At 38.1% G+C, this 26273-nt stretch overlaps 1 protein-coding gene across 4 annotated transcripts in view; it reads left to right on the forward strand.

Annotated features, from left to right (window-relative positions):
- The first annotated feature begins 2944 nt into the window (after positions 1-2944).
- The window catches only part of myo18ab (myosin XVIIIA b), a 240629-nt gene continuing 217300 nt past the window's right edge, over positions 2945-26273 (forward strand). For 3 of the 4 annotated variants that reach the window (XM_072243294.1, XM_072243295.1, XM_072243304.1), the window contains exons 1-2: positions 2945-3038; positions 14429-15575. In XM_072243294.1, the coding sequence (XP_072099395.1) occupies positions 14568-15575 (1008 nt within the window). In that variant the 5' untranslated portion in view covers positions 2945-3038; positions 14429-14567. Of the gene's footprint in view, positions 3039-3129; positions 3452-14428; positions 15576-26273 lie in introns of those variants that run through there. The other variant, XM_072243292.1, reaches the window with a different exon arrangement.

Raw genomic sequence — 26273 nt, forward strand, 5'->3', positions numbered from 1 at the left:
AGGTCTTTGACAAACAGCTCCAAATCCTTAGGGTCTAGCAAAAGTCCCTTCAGAGGGTAGACCCATCAGATAGAGGGAAAATCTAGGATCAGATTTTGCCATGTGGGAAACAGACCATGTACAATTATAGAAAAAACCACCCACCAGTGCAAAACAAGCAAGCACGGCGAATTTGATGTTTAGTACCAAGCATGAGGTGCAACACAAGGGGTATAAGATAAACGTAGAATGCAGATTGAGGAACACTTACGAGACAGAAAACAGAGGGCAAGAAAAAGTGAATCTTTTTCTGGTTGGGAATCTGTGACCAGTTGGGGTTGAGGGGGTGGTTATGGAGATATTGATGCTCATGCTCCTGTTGCTTACAATTTGTATTATTGATTTACCATAAGATACTGGAGCAGAATTGGGTTATTCGGCTTATCAAGTTTGCTCTGCCATTGAGTTATTACTGATCTTTAAAAACCTCATTCTCTTGCCTTCTCCCTTTAACCCTTAACCCTTAACCCATTTTCCTATCAAGACCCTATCAATCACTGCCTTAAGTACACCCAATGACTTGGCCTCCACTTCTCTCTGTGGCAACAAGTTCCACAGAGTCACCGCCCTTTGGTTGAAGTAATTCCTCCTGTTCTGTGTTTTAAAGAGACATAATTTTATTCTGATCAACACACAAATACTGCAGGAACTCAGAAAGTCAGGTAGCATCTCTGGAAGGGAGTAAACGGTTGATGTGTCAGGCTGAGACCCTTCATCTGGACTGGAAAGAAAGGGGCAGAACCTCAAATGAGAAGGTGGTGAAGGGGAAGGAGTACAAGCTGATAGGTGAGATTCAGGTGAAGGGGAAGGTGAGTGTTTGGAGGAGGGGGTGAATTAAGAAGTTGGGAGGAGGTAGGTGGAAAAGGTAAAGGGCTGTAGAAGAGGAAGAAGAGGAAGACAGTGGATGTATTTATATATTTCATATTTCTTATTATAATTTGTACTATATTATATGTATTGCATTGTACTTCTGGCTCAGATCAACAAATTTCATGACCAAAGCCTGTCCACCATCTACAAGGCTCAGGTCGGGAGTGTAATGGAATACTCACCACTCACCTGGATGAGTGCAGCTCCATCAACACTCAAGAAACTTGACACCGTCCAGGACAAGGCAGCCCACTTGATTGGTACCCTTTCCACAAGCATCCAATCCCTCCACCATCAATGAACAGTTGCAGCAGTATGTACAATCTGCAAGATGTACTGCAACAACACACCAAAGTTCCTAAGGTAGCACCTCCAGCCCCATTACCACCTAGAAGGATGAGAACAGCAGATACCTGGGAACACCACCACTTGGAAATCCCCCTCCAAGTCACTCACCAACCTGACTTGGAAACATATCACTGTTCCTTCATTGTCGCTGGGCCAAAATCATGGAATTCCCTCCCTAACAGCACTGTGGGTGTACCTACACCTCAGGGACTGCAGTGGTTCAAGAAGGCAGCTCATCAACACCTTCTCAAAGTCAACTAGGGAAGGGGATGCTGGCTTAGCTGGCGATACCCACATCCCGTAAATGAATAAATTAAAAAAATGTCAGTGATAATAAACTTGATTCTGTTTCTGGACCATGGAAGAAAGGGACGGAGGAGGCAAACCAGAGAGAGGTGATAGGCAGGTAAGTAGAAGAAGAGGTGAGAGCGGGTAAACAGAATGAGGAACGGAAAATGGGGGGGGGGCAGGGAGTGTGGGGGAGGAATGACCCCTCTCAGGCTAGAGGTTACCCAGATGAAATATGAGGTGTTGCTCTTCCAGCCTGAAATAACACACACAAAATGCTGGAGGAACTCAGCTGGTCAGGCTGCATCTATTGAGTGATAGATCCTCCAGCCTGAGTTTGGCCTCATCATCGCAGTATAGGAGGCTATGGACAGACATGTCAAAATGGGAATGGGAAGTCAAATTGAAGAGTAGCCACTGGGAGATCATGCCATTTGTGGCAGATGGAACGAAGGTGCTCGATGAAGTGGTCCCCCAATGTGCATCTGGTCTCACTAATGTAGGGAAGGCTGCACTGGGAGCTCTGGATATGGTAGGTATATGACCCCAACAGAGTTGCAGGTGAAGTGTTACTTCACCTGGAAGGAGTCCCAGGTGGCAGTGTAGAAGGAGGTGTAGGGGCAGGTGCAGCACTTGTCACACTTGCAGGGATAAATGCCAATAGGGAAATCAACGGGGAGAGACTAGCAGACAAAGGAGCCGCATAGGGAGCTGGGCAGGAGGGAATGGTGTGCTTAGTGGTAGGATCCTGTTGGAGATGGCGGAAGTTACCATGATCATCCTGAATGGCATATCCCTGCTTCTATTTCACTGTCAAATACTACATGTATTTAGTGGCCCAGATTTAGTAAAATACAACTTATGACTTGCCAAATATTACTTCAGTGGGTTCTCAAATTTCTTTGTGGAAAATTGCAAATTAATCTATGTCTAGTTGTAATGTTGAAGTTTTTCCCTTTGAAGAACTTGAACACATAAATGCATCGCCTCCGAGAGACTTGCTATAAAATCACACTGAGGGTGTCTTGATGCTGCGATCGTCCCGTTTGAACCTGTGGGGCTCAGAGTGCCAACTGACAGCTCTGTGGCAAATGGAAGTGTAAAGCATTGCTCAGCTGATCCTTTCCAAAACCCCTCTGCACGTATTTTTCCTTGCCGTTGCAGCAATTAGAACTATTAAAAGCGCATTTCTGTGCCTCCGTCGGCCACGGGCCAATTGCCCGAAAGCAAACTGACAGCATCGAAGGAGGTGGCACAGACTGGCGGACGCTCTCCAGGCTGCGGCGTGTGCGCTCGGTGCGCGCCTGCCTGCCGCCCCATCTCGTCCGCCCTCGCAGCACCTGGCGCGAGCACACGCGCGCAGCGCCATTTTAACCGCGCGCGACCGCGGCGCGGGAGGGAGCCGGAGCTCGGGCTGTCAACGGCCGTGGCCGTGGAGCGCCTCCCACAAGTAATGCGCGCCGCCGCTGCCGCCTCCGCCACCGCTCCTGTTGGTGAGTACCTTCACCCCCCATCGCTTTATTTTAAAGCTTAGATAACAAACAGCCTGCCGATCTCATTCTTCATTGTTGCTTTCCTCAGCCTGTGTTTTGTCTTTGTGTGTGTGGGGGGATGGAGGGAAGTTGGTGTTTTCGGGAAACGAATGCTAGGCATTTCCAGGAGGAGGGGGAAAGAAAAGGAGACAGACACTGATGAAGCTGAGATCCATCTCCAGAAAGGAAATTAAAGCACCGTCTGAGTGAACGAACGAGCTTTAACCCAGAGGGCTTTCTTCTGCGCCGAGGTTTTATTTTCCATCCCCTTCCCTCTATTGTTTCAGGAATGTATCGCTGATTTTGCACTGTAGGCCAAGCTCGGTACCTACAGCTCTGGCCTACCTTACAGCTGGGAATGTGAATTTCACAAGGTAGGTGTAAGCAGGACTTGCCCTTTAAAGTAACGCTCCACGCAATCTGACTCACCTTGTTACAGCAGTTTTTGGAACGCCAATTCTTACGGAAATTGAATTGTTGCAATAATTCGTGGCAACTTTTACTGACTGACGACGAAAATAATATTTTATTATTATTTTCTTTGAGGAAATCGAAAACCTAGATTAAACCTTGATGTTAGCATTGTCTTGGGAAAACTTCAGTAACATCCTTCTATATTTTTAACAAACTCGGAATTTATTTTGCTCTTGACACATTGTAGCTAAATAACCCGTTGTATCATTTTCATCTATTTACTGATTAGGTGTAATACTAGCTTGGAAAGGCATATGAGAATTATTCAAATAATTGCAGTACCTTACAAGTACTTGTATTGATAAGGAAACTGATAAAGTTTAACCTGCGAACAGAACAGATAATATTAGCTGTTATGTTGGCAGATTAAATTTACTATTCATCAGTTTCCAATAATGCAGAAGACACAGATGTCATTGCTGTAAGTGAAAAAGAAGCTGTAATGTCAAAATTATTTTACAATATTTAGTAGTGCACTTTAATTCACTTGCACTGAGTACAAGAATTCTCATTTGTTAAAAGTCATAATTTTGAGATCCTAAATCTTAAAAAAGTACCTTTAATAAACTAAACACTAGTAATATTTCACAATTATAAAACATCGAAATGAATAGCTGAATTAACATTTCATTTTAATGAGAAATGAGGAGGACTTGATTTTTTTTCAAATAGCACTTAGTGGGAGCGGATTTCCAGATTTATGTGGTCCTCTGTTCTTCATAGTCTATCAATAATTAAGTTGCAGACAATTGGGGCATCTGTCTTGCTAAGAAAATTTATATTTGGACCTGCTTTAGTAAAGAATATGAGTAATTTAAGTACTGGTTACAACGCAGCAAGTTTTCAAGAGCTTTTGATATAATTAATTATTTATGTTTATAGAATTTAAAGTTTTTTTTGCCTTAATGTTAAACAGTCCTGGTTAAATAGTTCTATTTTATTATCTCAATTAAAGAAAGGACTTGAGTATGATGTGATGACATAGCATAGTTATATTCCATGTACTATGGAGAAGGGGAGGTTCACAGTTGAATTACTTGGATTCCTGTACATCTTTCTGATTTGAGGTCGGAATGGAAAAGTAAACAATCAAGACTATGTTTTTGTGTTAAAGCTAAAGGGCACCAGAGTGCAGTCATTATAATTCCTACATTAAATGAGCGATTTTAAGGAGCCAGAAGTGGAGTCACGGTATTCATGAGGATGTTTGTGGTTTGAGATAACATAGTATATTATTTATGATGGTCTGGTTAGGTTGATAATCTCCTTTTGTTAGAAAATATAGATGTTATTCCTTTGGCATTATGCTCTTTATTAAACCACAGCAGTGAAGGAATATTCCATTATTGTGGTTACTTTTGGAAGCCATAAGGACTTGGGTCATCTTTATATCTTCAAATAACCAGATTCCATTGTGCTAATTGAAGAGCAAGAAGTTTATCTATATTCTTTCAAGATTTAGTGGGGGTCATGGTAGTTTCTGCTTTTCATGGGATTTTACTGTACATAAGTGTTGAATTGCTTTAATTTAGAACACTTATGAACAGGCAGTCACTTTTTTGAAATCTGGTAAGCTGTTCACTGAAGTCACTCATTTAAACATACTGACTTCTGAATCTTCACCATATATTGTGAAAACAATTAATATACATTAAGACCCCATAGCTTCAGTTACTTAGAATACTTTTTTGTTACCTAAATCGAGTATTGCTGATCTGATTGTGGATTGCCCAAGATTAAGGGAACTGTGCACAACGTTACAATGTGGTAATTTCGCTATGAAACTGATATAGCATGCATAATGGCAAAAACCTAAATGGACCTAAATAATGTGCTATCACAGGTAATATTTGTTTTTATTGGGCATCTGTGAAACTAAATATGTTGTAGCTCAGTGTGGTGCAAAATGAGTATAAAATTGCCACTAATGTAATGCTGTTGCATAAAGTGGGTAAGCATTAAGCTTTCAGTGTGAAAAAAACTGTATCTCTCATTCCAGTTAGGCTGCAGCTATAACCTTTTAAATTGTATGAACCTGAAACTTGCAAAAAATTCTGATATGTGACTTAAATGTTGTGGATCTTTTGCATTTTTCTGGGTTGTTGGAAGTTGTGCATTACCTGTGCAAGATGGATACAGGGATTTTAGTTCTCTAATAAAGGCAGGAGATAGTTAAAATCAGAATTTCTTTTACTTCTATTTTATTAAGTTGTATGATGAATTGCTGCCATTTAGTGCAGAATTAGTCTCAAGAGGAGAATATTTTTTGTTGGTAACTTCACTGCAAATTGCATTATGTTCTTTCTAGCTGTGCACAACTTTACAATGTGATAGTTTCCCTAGTGTATAATACTAACATTATAAGACTTGCTATTTGTTTTATAAATTGTAGGTCAATTAATTATGACTTTCAGCTCCTAATTGCTGAAAGACATGAAATCTGAAATTACAGAAATCTGCATCTTTTGTGATGTGTGGATTGGTACCATTTACATCTTGTTAAAGTTACACTTATGTTTAGAATTTATAAATCTATTGTGAAAAGTTTCATTTGTTTCTGGATGACGATCAGAGGTAATAGATTGATTAAGCCAAGTACAGTATCAAAAATAAACAATGTGAAAATAGGTCAAACAATAGACAAATTAAAATTTTATGCTGCCTGTTTAATGAACATTGCATCATCTGGATATCAGGATAAAATAATATTTCTACGAGAGATCTTGATTTAGGAAAAAAATTATCATTCTGCTTCGTTTTGTTTTGTCAATATCAATTTATGATGCTAGCTTAGGAGCTGGTGAGTTAATGACTTCTAATATTTTTGGATTTTCTGATACATCTCATTGCTATATATTTATTAACCCTTTTACAAATGCTATAATCAAAATGAAGGCTGACAAGAGCATGTTTTAAAATTTTGTTATGCAGTACCTTATTTACAAAAAGAGAGCTGAGCAGGCTTTCATCCACCCAATTACATTAGCAGGGGTCCCCAACCTTTTTTGCACCGCAGACCGGTTTGCTATTGACAATATTCTTGTGGACCGCCAATTGGGGGGGGGGGGGCGGTGTTCAAGTTCAACAGTGCGTGACAGGGAATGAGGAAAGGTGCAGCTGACACATATCGTTTCATATCACCAAATCATATTGTTTCCTTGTGGCCTGGTAGCACATGCTTTGCGGCCCGGCGGTTGGAGATCACTAGTTTATAGGACAGAGGAAGGCCACTAGGCATATTTTGGTTCAACTATTTAGTATATTGGATGTTATTGCCATAGTCAGCATTTGTTGTTGACCCATAATTGGTCCCTCTTCGCACCATTTCAGGAAGTGGTTAAGGGTTCTTGGTGCAGAAAAACTGCAATAACTTGTTAACACAGAGACTTTGATGCCAGATTAATATTCCAACCTACTTTCAATTCACTTATAGTATATTCCACAGTGGCATAATACATGAACAGGTAAGTTTAAACTGAATGTGGAAAATAGAAAGATTTCTTGAGGATTAAAGATGAGCTTGATTTGTCAAATGCACATTAATATATTGAAAGATACAATGAAATGCATCATTTGTGTCAACAGTCAACCGAGTCGAAGAATGTGCTGGAGGTAGTCAGCATGTGTGTCTTTGGAAACTGGAGTACTCAGAGGAAACCTGTGTGGTCTTGGGAAGAATGTACACTTAATGTTTTAGGAAAAGCATTTTCCTCTCCACCATCAAATTTCTGATGGTCCATGAACACTACCTCACTATTGCTCTTCTGCACTCTATTTATTTTATTTCTTATTGTAACTTGTAATTTTTTTTACATACTCTACTGCTTTTGCAAAACAACAAATTTTATGGCATATTGTATGTCAATGATAATAAACTTGATCGTGATTATAGACAGCAGTGGAATTGAACCCAAGTCGCTGGTGCTTTAGTAATGTTATGCTAATCACTACAGTACTGTGCTACCCATCAGGCAAGCAATATGGCTGCAGATTTTCCAGAGTTTTTTGTGTTAGGGTTTACTTAAATTATAGGTTTATCATCTTAATTTAAATTTCTCAGGTGCATGGTGATCTGAATCAGTGTTTTGGCCTATTTGATTAATCACAATGCTCATATATCAGAATCACCCTGCTACTGTAAATGCATTAATCCTTTCATGAAGAATTTTCTGATATGTATTATATTTTCTCTTTACTGGTTTGCATGTACTCTGATTTATATTACCTGATTGTCTATTTCCTTTCTCCTTTTTAAATAATCTTGTATGCATCTGAGGTGATCTGTGTTGCACCCTTCCCTGGATGAAAAAGCCCAAGTTTTTCTAATCCTGTCTCATAATCAGAGATGCTCCCTTTTGTCTCTTGTGAACTTTCATCGAGCCTCAAGTGTCTTTATGACATTGCATTGTTCTTAGGAATTTATTTTTAGGAATTAATTAATTGAATAAATGCAGCAGTGACTCCAGAGCAAATGTGTATAGACATGAGAAATGCAGGCATTGTTCCCAATGAACTGTCACCAAAACTGGACAATCTCACCACTTCTTCCTGGTCCTCAGATTCCTGTTAGCTTACAATAAAAGGTAACATATTAAGTATCTTCCTAATTAATTATTGTATATGATGTTTGTGTTTTGCATCATATGAACTAGCACAGTAGGACAGTACAGGTTATGCAGATGCTGGAAATCTTGAGCAACACACAAGGTGCTGGGGGAACTCAGCAAATGAATCAGCATCTATGGAAGGGAATAAACAGTCAGTGTTTCGGGTTGAGACCCTTCAGGGTTTTTCTATTCTCTCTACCCTCGTGGCTGTGTGGCTAGGCACAGCTGAAACACCATCTATAAATTTGCCAATTACACTGTTGTTGGCAGAATTTCAGAATGTGACGAAGAGTGAGATAGATTAGTTGGTTGAGTCGTGTTGCCACAACAACCACCTTACACTCAATGTCACTAAGACTAAGGAATAGATGGTGGACTTCAGGGAGGAGTAGTTGAGAGAACACATAACAGTCCTCATTGAGGGGTCAGCAATGGAAAGAGTGAGCAGCTTCAAAATCCTGGGTGTCCACATCTCAGAGGATTTATCTTGGGCCCAACATACTGATATAATTATGAAAAAGGCACGCCAGTGGCTCTACTTCATTGGGATATTGAGGAGATTTGGTATGTTAAAGTTCAGGGAAAATTTATTGTCAAAGTACATATATGTCACTATATAAAACCCTGAAATTCATTTTCTCATGAGCATACTCAATTAATCTGTAGAATAATAACCAGAACAAAATCAATGAAAGACTGCACCAATGTGGCCATTCATCCAGTGTGCAAAAGACAATAAACTGTGCAAATACAAAAAGAATGAAATAGTAATAAGCAATGTATTGAGAACACAAGATGAAGAGTCCTTGAGAGTGAGTCCATTGGTTGTGGGATCATTTTAATGATGGGGCTAGTGAAGTTGAATGAAATTATCCCCTTTGGTTCAACAGCCTATTGGTTGAGAGGTAGTAACTGTTCCTGAACCTGTTAGTGTGAGTCCTGAAGCAACTGAATCTTCTTCCCGATAGCAGCAGCGAGAAGAGAGCATATCCTGGATGGTGGGGGTCGCTGATGATGGATGCTGTTTTCCTGTTATAGGGTTTCATGTAGATATTTTCAGTGGTGGGGGGGGCTTTATCTGTGATGGACTAGGCCACAAGGATGTATTGAGGCCAAGGTCTAGGAGCTTATTGATTAGTTTTCAGGGGATGATGGTATTCAATGCTGAGCTGTAGTTGATAAAGTACATCCTGATATGTGTATATCTTTGCTGCGCAGATGTTCCAGGGTTGAATAAGTGCTAATGAGATGGCAATCTGCTATGAACCTGTTGCCCTAGTAGGCAAATTGGAGCAGATCTAGGTCACTTCTCAGGCAGTAGTTCATAAGTTTCATCATCAAACTCTCAAAACACTTCATTACTGTGGATGTAAGTTCTACTGGATGATTATCGTTGAGGCTGGTCACCATGTCATTCTTTGGCACTAGTATAATTGGAGCCTGCTTGAACCAAGAGGTTGAAGACCTCAGTGAACACTCCAATCAGTTGATCAGCACAGGTCTTTGGTATTTGGCCAGGTACTCTGGCTGGGCCAGATGCTTTTCATGGGTTCATCCTCCTGTAAGCTGTCATGTGTTGGCCCCGGAGACTGAAATCACAGGATTATTGGGGGCAGTGGGAGTTCGTTATGGTTCCTCCAAAACAAGCCCTATAAAGCATTGAACTCATCTGGAAGTGAAGCCCTGCTGTCACCTATGTTGTTTGATTTCACTTTATAAGAGGTGACAGTATTCAAGCTGTGCCAACACTGTTGTGCATACTTTATTGATTCAAGTTTAGTCCGGAATTGCCACATCACCCAAGAGATGGCTATCTGGAGATTGTACCTGGACCTCTTGTAACTTTCTTGGTCACCAAATCTGAATGCCGTTGATCTGGCTCTCAGCAGATTGCAGATCTCATGGTTCATCCAAGGCTTCTGATTGGGGAAGACTGAATGATTTTGTGGGGACACACTCGTCTACAACTTTGTAATGAAGTCCATTGCAACCATGGTGTAGTCATCCAGATCCACTGATGAGTCCTTGAACGTGGCTCAGTCCACTGTCTTGAAGCAATCCCGTAACCATTCCTCTACCTCCCTTGACCATCTCTTGTTGTTCTGATTTCTGGAACTTTGCTCTTTAGCCGCTGCTTGTAAGCAGGTAGGAGAAGGACAGCTAAGTAATCCGATTTACCAGTATGCGGCCTGGGCATGGAATGGTTGGCATTCCTCATCTTAGTATAGCAGTGGTCTAGTGTTTTGGGACCTCTGGTGCTACAGGTTATATGCTGATGGTAATTGGTAGGGTTTTCTTCAAACACGCTTGGTTGAAGTACCTAACTACAATCAGAAATGTGTTGGGATGGACTGTTTCTTGTTTGGAGACAGCATCATGCAGTATCTCAAGTGCCTGATTATAGTCAGCTGGTGGTAGTGTGCAAACTTCAGTCAGGATTATGGAGGAGAACTCCTGAGGTAAATAAAATAGAGGGCATTTGACCATTAGGTGTTCAGGGTCGGGGGAACACGAGTTTGACAAAATTGTCACTGAGAGTTTATCATGAAATACACAGCTCTACCTTTTGCCTTCGGTCCTTACAGAAAATCGAGAAGCCTTCTGTTTTATCGCTGTATCTGGTGTGCTGGGAGATGGCCAGCTCTTGCTTAGATATATATAGAATGCAACAGTCTCTCATTTCCCTCAAAAAAGCAATCTTGCCCGCAGGTCCCGAACTTTGTACTCCAGCGACTGCACGTTGCTCACAAGGTGCTGGGCGGAGTGAGCCTTGTTACAGCCTGGCTTGGAGTCCCCCTTCTTCCCACTTATGGTCGTGGCGATGAACTTTTGTCTGCTTAAAGGTGTCGTTGAAAACTTTAGACGATCGTGAAATCTGTAGATCATTAAGTTGATTTAAAAGTACGTTGCTTAGAGGGAAATTACATGCTGCAGATTGCAGAGAGAGTAATTCAAAAGAGGTATATTTAAAACTATATTTAGAAGCTATATTGTCCGCAGCCCACAGCACACCGCCATGGTTCATTGACGCCATCACCAAAATCTTCAGGAAGTTTCTACAGGTGTACTATTCTGACTGGCTGCTTGACCGCCTGGTATGGAGGTTCCAATGAACAGGATCAAAAAAAACTGCAGAAGGTTGTAGACTAGGCCATCACCACCAGGATAGATACAAGCTTCCCCATCATTTCAGAAATCTTCAAAAGTTGGTGCTTCAAGAAAGTGGCACCCATCATTAAGGACCCTCACCATATGGATCCTCTTCTCATTCCTGCCATCAGGCAGGAGGTACAGGAGCATGAAGTCGCACATCCAACAATTTTAACATCTTTCCCATTAGATTTCTGGATGTTGCATGAACACAGCCATCCCACCTCTCCCGGAAGTTCCGGGAGTCTCCCGCATATCGATAGTGGCTCCCTGATGCCCGGAAATTATATACAATATCATGGAAATCAATTTTTTTAAGAAAGAGAGGGAGAGGGAGAGTGGGCATCCTGATTGGTCTCGCTTCGTGCTAAGAGTGGTCCCCAACCACCGGGCCGCGAGGAAACGATATGAGTCAGTTGCACCTTTCCTCATTCCCTGTCACGCACTGTTGAGCTTGAGCGCACGTGAGGTCATTACCTGCGCGTCATCCATGTCAGCGCGGGAGGAGATCAACTCCTCGAGCTTGCAAATGATGGTGGGCTGAAAAGTATATTTGACATAACATCTCTGCTGGCATTCTGGATCAAAGTCAAGGCCATGAAAGCACTGAAAACGTTGCTTCCACTTCCAACATCGTATCGCTGCGAAGCGGAGTTTTCTGCATTGAATGCAATGAAAACAAAATTGCAGAATAGACTGGACATAAGGAACCCCCTTCGAGTATCACTGTCTCCCATCACCCCTCGATAGGACCGTCTTGTTGCAGGGAAACAAGCCCAGGGCTCCCACTGATTCAGCGATATTGGTGTGTTGAAATGATTTTTATACATTCATACGGGGAAAATATGCGCTGTGTGTTTAATATCCAAATGTTACTTAAAATGTTATGATGCTATTGACTTATAATTGACTGATCACTATTTTCATGAGAGGAAAATATGCGCTGTGTGTTTAATATTAAATTCGTTAGATAAACCCTTTTAGAAACGAAATTGTATTAGCCACTTATAAGTGATTCATAGTTGACTTATCACCTATATTCCGGTCGCGATTAACAACCCCCCCCCCCCACCGGGTCGGCTGGTCTGCAAGAATATTATCAATGTTAAATCGGTACGCAGTGCAAAAAAGGTTGGGGACCCCTGTCCTACGTGATGAAGCCAAACTCCCTGTAGACTTGCTTAAAGTTGTAATAGAATAAACATGATAATATAAGTACATATTTTAATGTCACATTTTCTGCATATACCCAACGTGGTTTACAGATTAGACAAAATCACTAAACAAAGTATTACATTCACCCTTGGAGGTCGACTGGGGGAGGGGGGGAATATGGGGTTCCAGGGAGCGGAGGTGCTACCTCCCCGAAATGGTGGTCCGACCTCCCTGAAATGAGTTTTTGCAGGGTGGGATGTCTGTGAACACCACCTCACTAGTCCTGTCTTGCACTATTTATTTCTTTTATTTCACATTGTAACCTAGTGTAATCTTTTATTTCTTGAATGTTATTGCCACAAAACAACAAATTTCATAACACATCAGTGAAAGTAAAGCTGATTGTGAAATAGCTGAGGAGCTAGTAGTGATTCCTGCAACAAACATTTCAGTAGAAACAAGCCATGAGCTTGAACTATATATCTGTTTATTGTCCTATAACTGATCTTCCACCCATACTAAATGTTTGTGTACTCTCCCTTCTGCCCACAACCCATGATCCAATTATGGTCTCTTAAGAAATGCCTTCTTTTAAAAAAACCTCTAATGTAAAACACCTGCTGGTCACCGCTATTCTAACTTGCTAATCGCATCTGCCAGAAAACTCTTTCTCTTTAGAAAATCATGTTAACTTTAATTTTTCAAATTTATGACATTATGGATTGGGAAAGAATTTTAAAGCAGAAACTGTATATTAAGGTGGGGGGGGGCTAAAGTTTTGTGAACATCTAATGCCAGGTCAGTTTTGCTGTTGTATTCTTTTATTTCCTAAATAGTTGTGTAATATTTGAATGTCTTCCAATCTGTTGAGGCTGTTCCAAAATTTATGAAATTTTAGAAGGTTATCACCAAAATATTCACTTCTTTAGCCTCTGGTTCTTTTAAAACTAGATTTCTCTGGTTTTGATTGTTTTACTTTCTTTACAATGTAAAATCATATAAGAAGTAGTGGATATGGTCCAATCCATCATGGGTAAAGCCCTTCCCACCATTGAGCACATCTATATGAAATGCTGTCACAGGAAAACAGCATCCATCATCAGGGATTCCCACCACCCAGGACATGCTCTCTTCTCACTGCTGTCATCAGGAAAAAGGTACAGGAACCTCAGGACCCACATCACCAGGCTCAGAAACAGTTAATACCCCTCAACCATCAGGCTCTTGAACCAATGGGGATAACCTCACTCAACTTCACTCTCCCCATCACTGAACTGTTCTCACAACCTATGGACTAATTTTCAAGGACTCTTCATCTCATGTTCTTGAAAGTCATTGCTTGCTTGCTTATTTATTTATTTATTTTTCTTTTATATTTGCACACTTAGTTGGTCGTATGCAAATTTGTTGTCTATCCTATTGGGTGTGGTCTTCCATTGTTTTTTTCTGGATTTGCTGTGTATGCTCACAAAATAACGAATCTCAGGGTTGTATATGGTGACATATATGTACTTTGGTAATTTATTTGACCTTTATATTTCTTGTCAATTTTCTCGTCATCTATTTGTGTCAATAATGACATCATTTGTTTTTGCTTTCTAATTCTTTGTCAATCCTCAGGTTTGTTACTCTTTGGTGAAGAATCATTAAAACACTGTTTCCATCAAGATTTAGGAATAGTTCAGTTTATTCCTTTCTTCCATTATCATGGCCACCAGCCATTTCTAACAGTACCCTGCTTAGGATTGGCCTAACTCAGTGCAGACTAGGTGTTATCTAAGAACTGTTTAGGATGGGCAACGCAGTTCTGCTTTGATTAACCTGTACACCAAGTTTGCTTTTTAGGAAGTTAATGGAAGATATTTTTAAATAATTAAAATATGGCAGTTTGGGAAAATGAATATTATGATTATACTGTTTGATATTTGTATTTTGATTGTAACTATTATTTTGATGTCATTTCAGATACACAACACTCTAACTCGTCATACCAGATTATGAAGAAAAGTTACTCTCTTTGAATTCAGCTGGACCATTCAAAAGATTCATTCTTTATTCATTCTTTATTACTTAACAAAAGGCACCCAAAATTAAAACTTTTAAAATGTTTAACTTAATTAAAAAAGACAAAGATAAAAAGGACAGGAAAGAAAAGAAGGAAAAGCGGGAGAAAATGTCAGCATCAGAATTGAAAAGCCTTGAGGAAGTTGGTCTCCGTAGAGGACTTTTTAATTTGAATCGATCTTCAAAGCGTGAGTCAAAAACCAAACTGGAAATATCAGCTCCTATCCCAATAAAAGTAGCCAGCAGTTCAGATCTCAATCTTACTGATATTGATTCAGACACGGTTAGTAATAGAGGAAGCATGATTTTTGATTCTGAGCAGTTAAGTACTGCCAGTTCCAGTGATGACCTCAAAATCGATGACAGTAGTTTGAAAGGATCAGTACTTCAGCGAGCTGCTCTATTTGGCTCTCTTGCTAAACAGAATTCAGTTCAGTTAGTGAAAAGATTCTCTTTTTCACAAAAGAATCGAGAAGAGACAACATCAGAAATATCAACTCCATCAGAAAACTCGGCAACTCCCTCACCTCAAGTTGAAATGAGAAATGAAAACCTTCTTCTTGAGTATCTGGAAGAAATGCCTAGAAATTCATCAAATACATTGATGGAAATCCCTGATATTCAAATACCAGAAGTTGTGGATAAACGTTTTGCAGCTGATTTGAGGTTACCACCTGTAATGCCACCTTTGCCTATAGAACCGAGAGAACTTGTATTGCAGAGGAGAAATACAGGAGACTTTGGTTTTTCTTTGCGGAGAACAACTATGTTGGACAGAGGACCTGATGGACAAGTGTACCGCAGGATGGTTCATTTTGCAGAGCCTGGCGCTGGTACTAAAGATCTAGCATTGGGTCTGGTGCCTGGCGACAGACTAGTTGAAATTAACAGTAAAAATGTTGAAAATAAGTCACGGGATGAGATAGTTGAAATGATTCGTCAGTCTGGAGACACCGTGAGATTGAAAGTCCAGCCAATCCCTGAATTGAATGAACTCAGTCGATCTTGGCTGAGAAACCATAAAGGAATTCGTCGAGATGCTTTTAGTGTAAGTACTAAGAGAAAATGTAACTCTTGCTTTTGTCGAGTGTTTGGCTTTCAAACTATTGTCCAAAACTCTAGACGGATTTTTACTATTCTTTTATCAGTTGTTAGCTGGATCCTTGATTTGATAACTGAACCACAATTTTTATTTTAATTTTTCACATGCTGTGGGATTATACTAATTTTAATTATTTTCTTTAGTTTGGATCTTGAACTGTTGCATATGTGCACATTATAAAAGGATATTGCTCCTAAATTTGTTAGATTCATAACAACATGCTCAATTTCCCCTTTTTATCCTTGTTATAATTAGTGACATAAACAGTAAAATTATCTCTGGAGAGTTTCACAGAATATTTAGAAATTTTACTTATTTTTCAACTAGCCATTTCTTATTAACATAACTGAATAATACAAGATTTAAGAAAAATCAGCATTTTTTTGCAAATTAATTATAAGTAGCATTTTATATTTAATTTTGTTGCACCATTGTGTTGCCGTCCTCAAAATTTCATTACCTATCATGATATTGTCATATTGAAAGATTTATTTGCTTTGGATGCTTTAAATAAAATTTGATATTGGTCTTGGATAATCAAGCAAGATATGCAGTAGTGAATGGGTACCTTGTTTTACCTGAGGCTGAGTATACCTTTTCACTTAATTAAAGTGGTAAATAAAATTTGGCATAGTATAAAAATGGGCCAAGGGATGCAATTTCTTGTTCATCTGGATTGATGTATCTAGTGATGCTTGTACTTGAGGTAAGTACTTGCATTTAAAAAAAACTGGGGAAACTCTAGTAAAGTATATTGCATAAGTTGTTATCCAACACCTGAATTTCCTTGGCATTTCACATTCATCTGTTGATCCCTTGAAAAATGCAACAAAATGCTTTCAGTTCTACCCATTCTTGTACTTTCTGCAATTCCACTGACTTAAAAACTGGTATTAAAATTCAGAGCAGAAACCTAAACAACTTATCAAAGTGCTGAGTTTTGTGCTTTTCTGGAATCCATTTAAGGCCAAACCATGTTTTAAAAATTGAAATATTTTTACTCTTGTGGATGCATGAATTTCATCTGAATTTTGTGTTTGCTTAGACAGGTGATTTGAAAGATTGATAGATTGGGGGTTGTGAGTGTTGCATACCTGACTGAATTTCCTCATTCTCTGATAGCAATTTATCTGTCCAAACTTCCGTTTATGAAGCTTGCTTGACCCCCAGTTTCATTCTTCTAGATCTAATGATTTTAAATAATTATCAGATTATCAGGTGGATCAAGGAAGATTCATTCTTCTGTATTCAATTAACATTTACATTTTAATGTAATAGATTTTTTAAATTAAAAGCTATTTTAAACATGAAAGTAACACTTTAAACATGAAAGATGTTTCCAATTGCATGTTTTTATGCATGCTCTATCAAATATGCCAGAATAATGAGCAGAGGCAAGAGAAGCTTAATGGCATGGCTAGGAACATGAAAATCTGGCAGTACATAGCCATGGATCTTCACTGGTGGCAAAGTGAGAATAGTTTGCAGAGGATATGGGATTTTGAGCTATATAGAGGTATTGAATACAAAAGCAGAGAAGATGTGATGATCCTCTATAAAGCTCTGATTAGGCCATGATTGGATTATTGCACCTGGTTCTGTTAATAGTCCCTTGAGATATTCCTGAGGTGATTTAGCAGAATACTTCTAGCATTGAGGGACATTAGCTACGTGGTGAAGTCAGAATTCCCCTTGGAGCAAAATAAGCTGAAGAGTATAAGGTGGGGGATATATAATCCTAAAATTGGGTTAGATTTTAAAAAAAAATTTATTCCCATCAGTTAATTTCACAAGGATGAAAGAACCTAGGTTTAGGGAAGAATGTTTTTGCTTAGAATAATAATTACCTGGAGCTCATATCATATGAGGATGGTGGAAGCACAGGTGATCAATGATTTCAAAAGAAACTGAACAGGCCTCAAGCAAAATTAATCCGTGTGGTTCAGGAATAGAGCAGGATAATGGAATGGACAAAATTTCCCTACATAGAGCTGGCGTGAACTTTTATGAGCTGCCTGGCTATCTCCTGTGCAGTAATGTTTTTTCAAGTTTAGAATATATATTTACACATCCTATGAGAATAACAGTTTGAACATGATTCCACATCTTGATTTGTGACCATCTGCGAGTGTGAATGTGAGTGTTTTGAATGTTACTCTAGGTTACATGAGGAAAGTCAATCTGTTTAAAGTGTTTTGCACATCTTGAATGAATGATGATGAAATGGTATGAAATCTTTATTTTAACATTTTATAAAGGAACAGGTGTTCAATATTTTTCTTAGGGCCTGATTAATTATATTGATTTAATTTTGTACCAAATTGTATGTCTTTTTTTTCAATTAATTAAATTAGCAAGATGTCTGGTTTCTTTCCATGTGCTTTTTTTATGTGCCTCTCAAAGGCAATAGCTTCCCTTATGAATCTACAACATTTATCCACATTCTAACAATATAATCAAAAACAACAGAACATAAATGTATGGATTATCTAGTCTTAAAAATCAGAATCATATTCAATATCACTGGCATATGTCATGAAATTTGTTAACTTTACAGAAACAGTACAATACAATCAACAAATATAATCCTGAATTACAGTAAAAAATATATATTTATATATATCTTAAATAGTTAAAATAAGTAATGCAAAAAAAAAACAAATTAAAAAAAAATGTTTGAGGTAGTGTTGATTGGTTCAATGTCCATTTAGAAATCAGATGGTAGAGGGGAAGAAGCTAATCCAGAATCACTGAGAGTGCGCCTTCAGGCTCCTGAAATTAAATATAAATACATATTTAATATTTATATATATTAAATGTATTTAAATATGAATATATATTTAAATCTGGTGTTTTGTACATTAGAAAGATGAATAGCGTGATTATTGAAGCATGATGATTGTTTGAAATTATTTATCTGTTATGCTTTCAAGTCAGTTTCATTATCCTTTTGGAGAGTATATTCCAAACTGAAATTCCTGGCATTAAAAACAAAAATCTCCCCTTGTCTGTAACTTTTGGCCAATTAATTTAATAAGGTCCCTGAAGGCTTTGATCCTTTGTGGCCAGAAATGGTTTCTCCTTATTTATTTTAACAATATTTGTTTGATTTTAAGCATCACCACTCTGTAATCCCCTGATACTCTGCCGAAAATCTAGTGACATCTGTTTATTAAATCATGGATTCAAAGTTGTTATAGTCTTGCTGTCTTCAAGAATTTGAGCATATACAGATCTCTACTACCAGCATCATCTTTAAAATTATATATTGCTTTTCATTATTCCTATCTAAATGAGTTACTTCATACATTTGTGTTAAAGCTTCTGTTTTGCCTTGTCACCAATCTGCATTCTCTTAAATTTGTTATGCTTTTTTTCTCCTTCCTGCTTTGAGTAACTAGTAGGGCAAAACCGAATTTTTTGAAAATATGTGAGTACTGATGCCATTTAATTCCTGTGGTTAAAGGGACATTTTGTATTGTTGTATTTCTGGCAGATGCTTCTGTAGAATTTTGAATTTCAAAAATGGTTTCCATAAGTCACACCACACTGTGTGTTGGTCAACATTATGCAGTACCTTTTGACTGCAGAAGCTCTAAATTTGATTACAAAACAATAGACTATTACTTGTACTTTTGGAGATGTTTTGCCAGAGCTGTTTTTCAAACTGCGCTTGCTTACTAATTATCTCTGAGTGGTTTATAACAAATAAACATACAATTATGTAGATGAAGTAGGAATTAACTCATTTTTGACATCCCCTTTATGTAATTCTGTTGGGGGGCTCCCATTCCACCCGAAGTGCAGTTGCATATTTGTTTTGGAAAGACCTTTCCCTTGCTGGAAATTTTGGAATTCTTACTTAAAACAGGTGGTTTTACACATTCTACTTGGAGAAGTTCTTTGTTGTCAAAATTATAGTTACAAAATACTCATGCATATAATGTTGACCAGAAACAAGGCTTTGTATTCATAAGATATTATGCTGTCACTGGGTCATCAGGAAATAATTTGGAGCCTCCTCTAAGTAAAGCTTGAACTCTTGATGGTAGCGATGTGAGATGCACTACACAGGAAGTTGAAAATTCTTGCAATACTTTGAGTTACTTAACAGTTATTTCATAAGTTTCTGAATAGCTTTGGTTTATTTTCCATCTTGGCAGTGGTGCTTTAAATTCTGGTAAAATGTATTAAAAATCATTAAATGTGTGCAATAGTTCTATTTCAAACTCTTTTGGCAAAGAGCTGAGCACATTACATAATTTTTGAGAAGATTGTATTCATTATTACACTTCATGATATTTTTAATATTCTTAACTTTTTGATCATTTGATTTGTTTAACACTTAGTGACACAATATTCGTAAACTTTCAAGTGCATCTAGAAATGCTTTGTAACAGTCAAAAACAAGTTATAGAACACTTCTTTGTATGCTTTCCTATTCTTAATAACTGAATTATTTTTAATAAATTATGAGCTGTATAACACAAAAATACTATCACTAAGGCATTTACTTAATGTAGCACAAAACTTGTAACTGCAAATGACTAAATGCAAAAAAACTGATCCAATGACTTAATTTATAATGTAAAACAAAGATATAAAGAAACAAAATGATGATCAAAAACTATTTCTTTGTATGAGACAGACTTGACTTTCACCATCATAAATTCTGCCAGTCTTAATTATATTTGAAGCTGCCATTTATCTCAGATCATAACAGATGACATGGAAGTCTGTATTTTATTCACTAGAAATAAAATTTGACTTTAAAAAGTCTTCATAGTTTCATTTGTATCAAAACTTTATAAATCCACTTTGATGTCGACTGCTGCTCTGAAGACGTTTTTGATATTTGTTAGTCAGCGCAGATTTCTTCACTTTTTGTGAATTTGGGAGTAAGAACTTTTCCTCTTCTAATGCTTATTACATTAATTCAATAAGAGTTCCGGTGCGCAGCAGCTGTAATTTATTTATTTAGAGATGCAGCACAGTTACAGGCCCTTATGGTCCAGCGACTCCACGCCACCCAATGTGACGAATTAACCTACTAACTTGTATATTTTTGGGATGTGGAAGCAAACTGGAACACCTGGAGGAAACCCAGGCGGTCAAGGGGAGAATATACAAATTCCTTACAGACAGAGGTGGGAATTACGCTAACTGCTGTGCTACTGTGCCTCCACTACCATTCTGCAGGGATCTGTAAAATAATCAGGCTGCTGAGCAACCAATCTTTCCTTTGGAGATCTACTGGGGTATTGCCTAGAATGGAATGCCTATAAGGAGACATTCGTTAGGCTACGGTTGCTCTCACTAGAGTGTAGGAGGCTGAGGTGTTGCTTTTATGGAGTTTCATAAAGTTATGAAGGGTAGAGAAAGGGTAGATAGTCAGCCTTTCCCCAAGAGTAGGGTAGTCTAAAACTTGAGGACATAGGTTTAAAGATCTGAAATGCAAATTTTACCCATGGAAGATGGTGGGTATTTGGAACAAGCTGCCAGAGTAGGTGGAAGAGAGATGTAGAATCACCATGTTTAAAAAGCATTTGGACTGGCAAGGAATAGAGATGTATGGAAAATGGAATTGGTATAAATGAGAATCTCCGCCAGAATGGACGTGTCTGGCCAATTGGCCTATATCTATGTTTTCCGACTTTGACTCATCCACTGAAGACCAGTAGCAATTTCCAATAACTTTTAATAAGTTTCGAGCATGTAGACTTTAAGTAAAATAGATGTTAAAATATTTACTATTCTTTATTCCAAAACTATTATGCAAGGAAATTGAAATCTCTATACATAGAGTAAAATTGACCTTCTAAGTAGTTATATAGGTTAGTATGATATAAAAACATTTGGATCTCATTTCCAAGAGCAGTATTCTCTGTATTTTATAGTGCGTTGAATTTGTATTAAAACGGCATAGCTTGCAGAGCGCCAGTGATTTATTGAGTTCTGAACTTGATTGTCAATATTTTTGCACCTTTGTAATCTAATCAGTAAAAGTGGAGAAATAATAGTAGTTCTATTATCATTCCTCTTATAAAATCTAGGCCATTAACAAAACATTATATAGAAGACCCTTCCTAAAGCATTTGTGGTCAGATGTGCATTAAAAGTCCCAAGTATAGAAGCACAATTAAGTTTTTTGAGTTGGTCTTTGTTACTCTTCATTCCTAGACAGATTGAATGGAGCTGATAGACTTTTTGATTGGCTGATATTTTTTTTGTAGGGTTCAGTATCCTATGAATCATGGGAAGTTAACTGCCTGCTGTAACTGCACATTATAAAGGCAATGATTCTTTGGTCTCTTATTGCGAGGGGATTTAAGTGCAAGAATAAGACATCTTAATGCAATAATGTAGAGCCCTAGTAAGATGAACCAAGGAGAGATATTGTTTACGGGTCTACTTACGCCCTCCCCTTCACCGAAGGAAGGATATTCTTGAGATAAATAGTGAAACCAAAATTTGACAGTTAGATTCCTGGAATAGGGGAATTTTCCCACAACAAGGGATTAAGCAGACTGGGTTTTTATTCAGAGGAATAAAACTCTGAAGCATGGAAAATTCTTTCAGGGCTTGATAGGGTGATGCAGGGGTGACACATCCCAGGCTGTTTTAATGGACAGCCATTTGTAAATAAAAATGAATTAATTCCTGATCTTGCAAAAAATCTTGCAAGTTAAGTAAGTGTTGCTTGGTTGTTTGCCATTCAAGTTCTGTGGAACAGTTGCTATCAATGTTGATAAATGTTCACACACTCTGACATTGCTTAGTGAAAATGAAGTTTTATAGTTATACTGCAATTATTTTTCAGTCAGGATATGTTTCCAGTTCAATGTGCTTTTCCACTTAGGTTCTAACTATAAAAAAAACTTTAATACAAAATGATTGTTACTTCATAATATAATCTCATTTATTCAAACAAAAGGCTGTCCAATGGTGAACCTGTTGCATTTGTTTTCTAGGTTGAAGGGACTAACGTGTCAGAATTTTAACATGTGGGAACTTACTAACTGAGACACTTTTGCAATACTTGTTAATCATTGGCATTAGAGGGAACAAGGAAAGTTAGTTCATTGAGCTCTGCTACATAAGTACATCTTTCTTTGAAGCACTTAAGTTAGGAATTATTCTTTGTAGTTCCCTGCACAGGAAAGACATATGAAAAGATCTGTATGTAGCATCATACAATTTCAGTTTTACTATAGAAGTAATGCATTCTTCAGTTATGAAGGTACTATTTGAGAAACTGAAAAGGAAGTATTTTAAAGTGTATTATTTGGACTGAGGATGTGGGTTTGCCTTTGTGGTTTCAGATAATGAAATACCTATTCAGAGTTGTGTGTCCTGTAAGGTTAAATGCGGTTTTTAGATGTCTTCTTGTGGGCTTTCAAAACGATTCTGTTACATTGTATTTACTTTATTTAGCATCATGTTTCTTTTAATGTATCACAGTAATAGATTCCTGACCAAACAATATTGTGACTGTGAACTGAGTCATCAGAGACACTGAAGCTGTCGCAAAACAAAATAAAATAACTAAAGTGAAACAAGGAGGCATTCTCCGAGAGATCCTCTGAGCAGTCTCCTATCCCAAGTTCAAAACATCACATTTTTATACTCTTAAGAACAAAGATTTGATTTGATACATTTGACAAGCTACAGTGACATCATTTACTTCAATATTTTGAGTCTGACAATGCTTCCATTGAGCTACAGATACATATTGACAATGGGAGACGGTTCTGAATGTTCAAACACTAATGCTGGGACAAAGTAATTCACAGGATGATATAAACATTTCTGAGAATAGAAAACCCAGGCACCCAAGATGTACCTTTTATTGTCACAATGTTGAGGGATAACTCCCTGAATTTCAACTAGCCAGAATGTTATGAGACAAACCAGATTTGTCCTGAGTTGTGCATTAAGTGGCAGGATATGTCTTTAACATGTTAATATAGTAAATGGCCACCAAACTAAAGGATGAGATCAGGGAAGGGGTTTTCAAGGACAACTAATTAACATGAACATTTAACAATTGTTCCCCTGTGAAGTTTCAATGGTACAGACTCATAATGTCCTACATCCAGAGATTGATTTCAAAGACTTTTAAGAGATAAAAGATAAATATTAACTTTATTTATCACATGTACATTGAAATTCAGTGAAATATGTTGTTTTTCCATCAATGGTCAACACAGCCTGAGGATTGTGCTGGGGGCAGCCTGCAAATGTTGCCACACTCCTGGTGTCAAAATCCCATGTTCACATGACCTTTAGGTATCAGTTGAAATTGTGAATAGGTAATTACTATCTACTATCCATAATTTCATATCTCCAGAATAACTCCAATAAAAATATGTAAATTATTTTCTGCAGTAAATTCTACAATGGAAGACCACTAGTAGCTAGTTTTCAGTCCATGTACACTCCCTTTTTCTAATACCATGAGCTCTTAATTTATGTGTCATAGAAACATAGAAAATAGGTGCAGGAGTAGGCCATTTGGCCCTTCGAGCCTGCACCGCCATTCAGTATGATCATGGCTGATCATCCAACTCAGAACCCCGTACCAGCCTTCCCTCCATACCCCCTGATCCCTTTAGCCACAAGGGCCATAATCTAACTCCCTCTTAAATATAGCCAATGAACTGGCCTCAACTGTTTCCTGTGGCAGAGAATTCCACAGATTCACCACTCTCTGTGTGAAGAAGTTTTTCCTAATCTCAGTCCTAAAAGGCTTCCCCTTTATCCTCAAACTGTGACCACTGTGTATGTCATATACACTTCCCTCCTGTACCTAATAAAGTGGCCACTGAGTGTATGTCTGTGGTCATCTGCTGTTATTCTCATTCACTCCATGGTTAGGTGTGCTGCGCATACAGAGATGCTGTTCTGTATGTTGTTTTAACACTTGTTATTTGAGTTACTGCCACCTTCCTGTCAGCTTGAACAGGTCTGGCCATTCTCTTCTGACCTCTCTCATTAACAAGGTGTTTTCGGCCACAGGACTGCTGCTCACTGGATGTTTTTGTTTTTCTCACCAAGCTCTGTAAACTCTAGAGACTTGTGTGTGAAAATCCCAGGTGATCATCAGTTTCTGAGATACTCAAACTACCCTGTCTGGCACCAACAAATAATTCCATGGTCAAAGTCACTTGGATGACATTTCTTTCTCATTCTTGTGTTTGGTCTAGACAACAACTGAACCTTTTGACCATGTCTGCATGCTTTTATGCTTTGAGTTGCTCCCTATTGATGGCTGATTAGATATTTGCATTAATATGTTTAACAGATGTGTTTAGTAAAGTGGCAACTGTGTGTATATGACAGTGCCAGGAATTAGCTTGATTCAGCTTTGCGATCTGTTTTTTTTTCATGGGTATTCTATTACTGAGTCAGCATAACATACTGAGTCAGAATTCTGAAGTGAATAATATTTTGGATAAACTTGTTGCAGTATTGTGGAAAAGTATCAATAGAAATTCAGGTCCTAAGTTTTGATGAAATAATTATGGATGTGTGAGACTAAAAGCTAAAATAAATTTTTCAAAATAACTGAACATATGAATGTGCACTATAATGTTTTCCCAAACATTTTGGAACTGAGGTTTGGAAAGAGACAATCACCAAGGAGTTCTGTTTCCTAACTTGAACAATTCCCTTTCCTGGATATGTTTGTGCAAGAAGCAAAACATCCCTGATCAGAATTTGGTTGTGCACTTCTAGTTGGAAATCACGGCTACACCTATCTCTTTGATAGATGTGCACAGCAAAATTTGACACCTTTTGTAGCATGTGTTGGAGCATTTCTGATGGAAATTATTTATTCATTTATGGTAGTTTTGTAATATACTGTAGGAAAGCCATTTGGTCCATTGAATCTATACCAGCTCCAAGAACAATTGCATCAATTCTATATTTTCTTGAAGCCCGTCTTTCAGAAATGCTAATTATAAACTCTTTGTTCTCTATTCTACCTTCATTGCATGGGAGTGATTTGTATTTTAGGTTATGATCCACCTGAGGAAACAGTGTTATCAAAAAGAACTGTGAATTCCTCACAGACAGCATCAGAAATCAGAATCAACCAGAGGTGTGAGATGGCTGATCCATGTGCATCAATGGTAATGAATTTCTTCTAAAGCACTTACATGGGCATCAAATTTTCATGGTTTTACTTGTTCTGTAGCTGTTATTTAAGGAACCATTCACTCTCTGTTCTACTTCTGCAGATTGCTGCAGAGCATTTTGAAAGATGCCTACTAATTTTGAACACTATTAGGAACTGTGTTTGAAAGCTCCAGGCACTTGCTATCTTATTACAACCTCTTTAAGTAGCATTATCTCTGCAGATTAAGCTTTTCATCAGGGCACCAGTCCCAGAAGTATATGATGTTTTGGTGGAACTGAAGCATGCCAGGATTTCATTGTGTGTATAAGTTGAAATCACTGTCAGCATCCCCTTCCTAGACTTAGCTGCATTTCAACCCATTGTGACAAAATTGTGCTGTATTAACTTTATGATCACAGTACAAGGAAATATACGCTCTACTCCAGGAAAAGAGACTTCCATACTTTCTCTTTAGCAAGAGAGGTGAACGTGGTACCACATATTTTTTCCATCAGTTTGGG

This window comes from Mobula birostris, chromosome 25 (assembly GCF_030028105.1).
Source record: "Mobula birostris isolate sMobBir1 chromosome 25, sMobBir1.hap1, whole genome shotgun sequence".
Taxonomy (NCBI): domain Eukaryota; kingdom Metazoa; phylum Chordata; class Chondrichthyes; order Myliobatiformes; family Myliobatidae; genus Mobula; species Mobula birostris.